Source organism: Lactuca sativa, chromosome 7, assembly GCF_002870075.4.
Source record: "Lactuca sativa cultivar Salinas chromosome 7, Lsat_Salinas_v11, whole genome shotgun sequence".
Lineage (NCBI taxonomy): Eukaryota > Viridiplantae > Streptophyta > Magnoliopsida > Asterales > Asteraceae > Lactuca > Lactuca sativa.
In genome coordinates this window covers 103159249-103167773 of record NC_056629.2, presented here as the reverse complement: position 1 = coordinate 103167773, position 8525 = coordinate 103159249, and the positions used below count along the sequence as shown (strand labels likewise).

The 8525-nt window shown below is 32.0% G+C and overlaps 1 protein-coding gene and 1 long non-coding RNA gene across 4 annotated transcripts; both read right to left on the bottom strand.

The window, feature by feature from the left end:
• Positions 1-302: 302 nt before the first annotated feature.
• Positions 303-2073, bottom strand: LOC111900864 (UDP-glycosyltransferase 74G1). Its single transcript, XM_023896746.3, has 2 exons — positions 1326-2073; positions 303-1116 (listed from the first exon to the last, which is right to left on the bottom strand). Exons 1-2 carry the CDS (start codon positions 1971-1973, stop codon positions 409-411), a joined length of 1356 nt encoding a protein of 451 aa, XP_023752514.1. The 5' UTR covers positions 1974-2073; the 3' UTR covers positions 303-408.
• A 1873-nt stretch (positions 2074-3946) lies between these two features.
• On the bottom strand, positions 3947-6751 carry LOC111900865 (uncharacterized). Of its 3 annotated transcripts, none has more exons than XR_006184857.2 (5): positions 6258-6751; positions 5969-6076; positions 5750-5881; positions 4459-5223; positions 3947-4385 (listed from the first exon to the last, which is right to left on the bottom strand). It is a non-coding gene; the product is annotated as an uncharacterized LOC111900865 (long non-coding RNA). The 3 variants fall into 3 exon arrangements; XR_006184858.2 differs by having other exon boundaries at positions 3947-4529; positions 5121-5223; XR_002853315.3 differs by having other exon boundaries at positions 3947-5223.
• Positions 6752-8525: the final 1774 nt, after the last annotated feature.

The following is an 8525-nucleotide window of genomic DNA, read 5'->3' as shown; positions in this document are numbered from 1 at the left end:
ATATTTTAGCACATGATATTATTTAAATGGATATAAAGATTTATAAGAAGAAAAAATAGAAGTTTATGAGAAACAAAATATCATCTTTTTTTGTAAGTGTAATATTTAATTTTCATTTAATGATATTTTAGCACATGATATTATTTAAATGGATATAAAGATTTATAAGAAGAAAAAGTAGAAGGATAGTATTTAATTTCTCTTTAGGTTGATATTAGAAAGGATTGATTTGGGTTCATAAGTTTAATTTTCATGCCTAAAATTATGAGTTTTTGTTTAATGTTTAAATAAATACACATACATAAATAAATATCACATGCATACGTTATTCCACTAACGAGCCGCTAAATAATTCCTTCACTCTAGTATGAAACAATCAAACACCCAAATCTACATTCTAATCAACATTTATGCTTTTAGTTGAGACACAAATTCTTGGATATCTTTATCCGAGCTCCCTCCTTCACTCACGGCTTGTATAGCCAACTCCCTCCATTTGCTCGCATTCTTTCGTGCTACCTCGCCTCTCTCACCCTCCATAATCTCCTTTACACACGAAACTAAATTTCCTCGTGTCACTATCCCCTTTTCGTTGGCCTTAACTCGTACTCCAACACCCCATATCTCCTCTAAACATTTTCCATTTGTTGGTTGATCTGTCCATTGAGGCATTGCCACAACAGGTACTCCTAAACTGATTGTTTCAAGAGTCGAGTTAAACCCACAATGTGTAACAAAACATCCTACAGCCTCATGCGCTAATACCTCAAGTTGCCTACACCATGACACAACCAAACCATTTGCCACAAACCCTTTTGGGAGCTTTTCCTTTTCGGTTTCCCTCACAACCCACAGGAAATCCACACCGCTTTCGTTCAAACCCAATGCAACTTCTTCCATTTGTTCGGGTCCAAGTTCTCCATAGCTCCCAAATGACACATAAACAACGGATCCTTTTGGTTTGTTTTTTAGCCACTCCATACATTCGATATGATTTGGTTTTAGTAGACTCATGTCGTAATCTTGATCGTCTTCTAATCGTTTGTCAAGATACATTGATGGAACCGTTGGTCCCACTACCATCAATGGCCACATCTTTCTCATCCACTCTATCACCTAAATCAAATAAACAATAATGAAGATAAAAAAAATCACAACACATGTACAAGAGAGATAATAAAAAAAGATAAAGAAGAAATTATTTTGTTGAGAAACAACCAATACCAACTCCACGACATGCTTAAAAAAAGAATAGAAAATATTTTGTTGAGAAACAACCAATACCAAATACACGCCATTCTTCAAAAAAGAATAGAAAAACGAACCTCTTCCTCGAGCTTGTAGAATGTATTGGAGAAAACCCAACGAGCTTGATGAATATTGGAAAACTGATTGAACACAATATGAGCCCAACTAGGGTATGGTCCAGGATTGTGTACAAAAGACGGTGTCTCGCATGGTTGAAGCGGCGGCAGTTCAGGGACTGAAACAGTCGCCGCCGGTGGGACATCAACAACCCCCTTATAGGCATGATAATAAATGTTATTTACAGCACAAGCTTGAGTAAAGAAACAACCACTATTAATTCCAAACTCCATGGCCACATCCAAAGCCCAAGTAACGAAGGAATCATAGACGATAGCATCAACCGGATTTCCCTCACTGTCAAGCTTCCTGATAAGATCAGCAAGGGATTTCGATCCCACTTGTTGGAACTTCTCCAGGTAGGCTTCATCACTGCCGGCGCTCATGTAGCCACCGTCATCAAATCCATCGGAAATGGGTTCCACTGTTATGGAGGTGTTTGATGAGGGGGATGTTTTTGAGATGTAGATGGTGGTTATGAGCGTTGTTTTGACACCTTTGGAGATTAATCGTTTGGCAAATTGAATAAGGGGGTTTATGTGGCCTTGTGAAGGGAAGGGGAAGAGAAGAACATGTGGTGACTTGGTAGCTTTATGTTGCTCTGCCATTGTGATGCTTGAAAGTAGAGTGAGGTTAAATTGTGAGCTATATATTGCCGGTGAATGACGTCATTGCTATCGTCGGCCTCATTTAATATATCTTATTATCATCACAAACCAAATGTGGTACGACTTCATAAAATATTAGTAGGGGATTTGTCTTTCGTGTAGATCATCGCACTTTCCGATTTCAGTGTCACATGGGCCATACTCCCAAAGACTTCCCGCTGGCTTTTGTTTAATTTATTATCTTACCGTTCTAAAATAACATGTGCCAAAGCCTTTTTGACGAATTTCTTTAATCACTTCACTTCCACAGTTTCTCTTGTTAAACTCAAACCAAATACTAAAACCTATAATATATTATAATAACTGTGGTGTAAGCTTTTCCAATCTAAAAGTTTCCTTACTAATACAATTTCAATTTAAAGCATCTATAATGCATTAAAATATAATTTATAGTAAATATTTAACAATTAAAACTTTTTTTTTCTTAATGAAGAGTTCAATGACCATTGAACTCCAAATCCATTGAATGTCAATGTGACATCTCATAATGGTAATGTTTCATATATTGAATGACACATAGACTTGTTACCTCATTTAACTCATTGAACGCACAATTGTGATTGCTCTTATTTGTTGTTTCTTCATGATAAATAAGACCATTTGAACCGAGCACGAAGCTCGTTGTTGGTCAATGTGGCAATGAGCAACGAATGTGAATACTATCTTGACTCTCCGTGGTTCTTCCTTGGCAATTGTGGTGGTGATAACGGATCACCTAGACCATTGGGAGGAAGGGACAGTTGTTGAGCAGTCAAAATTTGTTTTTTAAATAAATTTACCTATATAAATACAACATTCTATACAATTACGGGAAATAGATAGAATAAGTTGAAGGTCGAACGATTTACACATATAGTACGAATGACGTAGGTAACTTAGTTGAAGAGTTTGTACTCGAAATGATTGAATTTTTAGCAAGAGTAGTTGAAATTTATAATAGTAAAACATGTTTTAATGCTTAAGAAGACATTGTGGAGCATTTGTACCAAAAAACCATGAACAAATATTAATTTTTTTTTATAATGTTTGGAATTTTTATGTTTTATGTTTTTTTAATTCTTGTATTTCTTTAATTAATGTAGTTTTTTAATGAATGAAATATTATTTTAAAAAATCTTTGTTTTTATTGAATTTTTATTTAATTTTAAATAAAAATGATCCAAGATAATGTTTTAGCGGTATGTATACCATGAATTGAATGATTGAATGTAGTGCGTAGTAACACCCACCAATTTAATAGTTAGTGATAGGTATTTCAGATGGCCAAAACATGATTGGTCAAATTAAAAAACTCAAAATTCTCTTCGCTAGGAAATCGTTTTTGTCTACCTAAGACTCATAAACTTTATTTAAATCATTCGCTTTTATAATAATATCATTTATAAATTTATTTTAATATAAATTAGTAAGTCAAATTTGTATAAAAGCTAATATATTAAGATCATCTTAGGTTTTAAAAAAGTTAGAATATTAAAAATATATATAAAGTATCAATATATTTTTAAATTACAACTAATTCTACATATGTTCGAGACAAAAGTTAAACCTTCGAATTGAAAGAGGAATGAGAAAGGAAAACATTAATATCGTTGAACTAAAATTCTTTTGGGAATAAAAAATATCATTCTTGATGTTATTCTTTAAACTATCGTATTTGTTTAGTATCTATCTATATCTATTTATCTCTTGTAAATGATGTCATTCAAAATCATGTGGTTAGTGATATTTTGTTTTCTCAAACCATATTGATTTGAAGCCTACATGACTTTTTATATTCTTTAATTAATAACATTTATAATATTTATAAATTTTCAATAATTTTTTGCATTATGTTATTATATATGTATCTCATTATATTTTTCTTACAAAAAAGTCATCATGTGGTTGAAAGGATTATGATTCCAAAGCTTTCACGAAGTTCAAACAATTGTCATCCAAACTAGGGAAGAATCCCCGCTTTGCGGGGTTGGACACGCCAAAGAGTCCATCACATTTACTTTGTAGATACATTTGGGAGAGCATTTTCCTAGAAAATTACATCAGTCTAAGCTATTTGTTACTAATTGCAATTCCAACACTTTTTATAACTTATTTTAAATGTTTTAACAAACATTCTTCTATTCACACTCACAAATTTACAAACTGGAGATGCATCTCTTGGGCTAGTGTCACTTGACTTAGTAACCTGCACTCCTCGGCTCTCATCAAGGGTTGTAGATGAATAATCTTTAATACAAAACTTTGATGAAACCAATTTGGTATTTAACCAAAAAACTTATGTCTGGGTATACAGACTGGATGAGAGGGCAGAGATCCGTAACTGTCGTCCGGATTAAACATTTGAGAGAAGATCTACAACCAAAAAATCAAAATTAAAATAGTAAATATCAAAACATAATGTGATTTTTTAGTTGTCAAACTTAACTATTTCTTGGTCAAAATCATTGATGCCAAGCCCCAAAGTCCTTTAAAAAACGCATGGGATTGCCTATTACCCTGAAAAAAAATCTAAACAAAATTAATGACTTTTAAGAACATTGAAAAAATTAATCAAGTTAAGTGAACGTATTAGAAAATATGGAACATAATCAAAGAACATGACATAAAGCGATCACACTTAAAACCAAAAACATTTGTAGGGAGGAAGTCTGGTCCATATTAAGCCCATATACAAAAAAATCCATTTTGATGATGATGAACTGATTCCTAAAAATCATAATTAAAACTATATGCCTCCTGAATCTTCCATTGATCAATTTGTACTTCCATTTGGGACCTGAACAAAATCATCATTAAATTTAGAAATATTTGTAAAGACTATGAAGCAATGTAATCATCACCATCTTCATCTTCTAATAAGCCTCTTACAAATGATCAAACCCAGATTCAGACCTAATTTTTTCAATATTTGAAGCATATGCAGCTGCCACCATCAGCCACCATCCACCATCTTAACCCTCTTAACCTTGTCAATACGTCTCAACTCATGAAAACAAAAGAATCTTGATATTTAAAGAGTTATAAAAAATTGGAATATTAAATGCTTAATAGAGTACAACTATATTTATTTAGCAAATGAGAACTAACCAAGAAGCAAAATTTGATGTAATAGATGGAAATTGATGATTTTGACTACTTATTACTTGTTTCCTCTTGAGCTTTGACATCCAAATGTTGAAATCTTGTTGGTCTAGAAAAGGAGTCCAAGTTAGACAACGAAGTTAGAAGCATCTACTATAGCATGTAAAATTTTCCATACAATGGTCAATAACAATAAATAGAAGTATAATGCTATAATAATGAAAATACAGTAAACATATTGTTAATTCTTGCGTTTATATGCATTTCTTTACACAAAGGGCATTTATCTCATTTCTAGTTCCGTCAAATGTGAATACATAAGTTTACCACATCAAAGAACAACCAATAGTCAGCCCAAATTCCAATTTAGAATGTAGATATGACCATAAAATGCTAGGAGACGACAGAAAGCAATTGGCCTGTCCCACTTTCTTCCCAACTCAAATCTCATCCAAACAGAATCCATCGTGTTCATATTCCCATCACCAAATCATCATAGTCCACTTTGATTAACAATATAATCATTCAATTCAAAATCCAATTTGGATTTTCCCCATAATTTATCATAAAAAAAAACCCAACCAACTAATCCCCTACATCTCTATCATATGCAACAGCTATGGGGAACAGTTTACCAGCTGTCGAAGGAGGGAAGAAGAAGGCCAAAGTGATGAAGATCGATGGCGAAATCTTCAAATTACGAACACCCATTAAAATTTTTGAAGTGATTAAGGATTACTCCGGTCATGTTGTATTGGAATCGAATGCTGTTAAGAGATATGGGATCAGAGCTACTCCTCTTGATCTAGAAGAAAATCTTGAACCTGGGAAGATTTATTTCCTGGTCAAGTTACCTAAACTGCCGGAGACGACGGAGAAGACGGTGACGATTAGAAGGGTGCGGTATGAGTAAGCAATATATCGTGTAGTCCCAAAAAGAGATAAAATCACGAACATCAAATCTACAAAGTAAGAAATTGGTGAGTCGATTGAATATCAAAACCTAGAAATCGTGCTTTAGATTCTTAAAATCGAACCCAAATAGAAATAGAGAGAGTCAATCAAAACCCTAATCATTGAAAAATCTGAAAACCTGAGATGGAGTTGTCGGCATCTAAGTTGTGGACCATTTGAATACAATACCTTTGTTACCGTCGGCGTAAGCAGCTACGTCCTACAATCTTCATCTTCATGGGAGACCAATGACTGAGCGGACGCCCCCTGTAGCAGACCACGCCGTTGATGAATTTTTTTGAGTAACGGTGAGAATTTTTTGAGTAAATGTGCGAGTTGGAGGAAGTCATCGAGGTTGGAGAACGTGGGTGTCACCACCGCCGTCGAAGGGAGGCAGGCAGAAGTTGCATATAGGAGATGGAGTGAGAGGGAGGAGGAGGCGACCGGTGGAGAGAAAGAGGATTAATAAAGATCAGTTAGAAGGCAATACCATTCTAACCCAGGAAGAAATTGAAAGCGGTGGAAGGAAATTATGTGGTTGGGCATGGGAGGTGGTGAGGAAATGAACTGTCAATGAAACGTGGAAAAATAAGAAACCACATACATACACGTAGCAACACGTTGCAGGCATCGACCTATGATCTGTCAATGAAGTATTATATAAAATTAAATTAGAAACTACACAAAATATAAAGAAAATAAAAAAAAGTTCCAGCCAATCACAGCCAAGTTCAAGTGGCACTTTAGAATTAGTATCTATAATTGAACATGCACATATAAACAAAGGACTAATTTTGCCAACCGTTAGCCACTTTACTGTAGCTAAGGGTGGAGAATTTTAATATATAGTATAATATTAAGCTTTTCTGTGTATTACTCAATCATGAATGTCGCTTTCCAAACATCAATGTTTTGCTTGGAACATCTTTGTTAAGAAAAACATCAATGTAGAGTTTTGCTCATTAAAAATATTCATGTGTTTGAAGAGATTTGTGATTTCAAAATATGAAGAGTTAATAGAAATGTTATAATAGATGTTTTAGTGTTTTATGTTATTAAAAGTTGTAGTGTTTATTTTTCATATTTTTTATTATTCGTTATATATATATATATATATATATATATATATATATATATATATATATATATATATATATATATTAAATATAAATTTTTTGATAAATGTTTTAGTATTTTTTATGTTAGTAAAAGTTTTAGTGCTTTTTTTTCATACATTTTGTTATTCATTATAAATAGATTGTCATACATTTAATATGTAATTAATTACATGATTTTAAACAGTTTATAAAATTATCGAATAATGGTATAAATCACAATGACTTAAAACTTAAATCTATATCGTTTAATAAAACTAATATGTTAATTATATGTTTGCTTTACTACTAATATTGAGTTTCAAAGTAGAAATATTAAATAATAATTTGGAAAAAATAATTATTTTAACTATATAATTGTATCATCGCATAATACGCGGGAATTCGCCTAGTTCTGATAAAAGATATCATTTAAATCATTAAGATTCAAGTATGTCTTCTATCTTCAATCATATTAATTTGAAACTCCTTAATTTTTCAATTTTTTACTAGATTACTTAATTGTATTAAATCATATTTTTTGGTAACTTCAAAACTCTTCAACCTATTCAACTCAATTAAAAGATTAATTGCAATATTTTCCTTATATAATAACATTATCCTTCATTCTTGGTTACTCATATTTTCTTTTATTCTTTTTTCGTTTTTTTATGTTTTTTTTTGAAAGGGAACTTCCCTAACGAAAGCCTGTGGGCCAGCTTTCACACACTAACTAATTCCCCGCTACGAATATGAGACTTCGTTTTTGTTATGTAGAATTCTTGAAAATGAAGAACAAAGTTGTAGATGTTTGATGTCTAAAAAAATTTAATAATAGAAATTGTAATCATAAATTGTAAATAGTTACACCTCATCTATTAGAAACTCCAAGGATCTTTCAAATGCCCTTTAATAATGATTGTAATCATATATCGTAAATATTCATATTCATTCTAATAAAGATTTTAAATTGACTAATTATCCTTTAATTTAATATTAGAACTCTTTGACTTTTAATAATTAATCACTAGTACCCAACAGTCGTTTTAAACATATGATACTTATGGTCATTAATTGGTTGATATAGTGCTATATATAATTCATGAAAGTAGAATATGCTATTACGGTTTTTAGAATAAAATGGAAGAAAGACAATTTAAGAACGCAAAAAACTCTACAATGGTGGTGCACATATTTATATCAAATGAGGAAATGAGGAAATATATGCCATTTTGAAAGATAAATAGTTGTTTTTAACTTATTGTATTTAATTGGTTAATATGAAGATGTATATATTGTTCATAGATACTACAAGAATTTAGGGTGTTTACCCACACATTTTGATGTATGGGTAAATACCCAC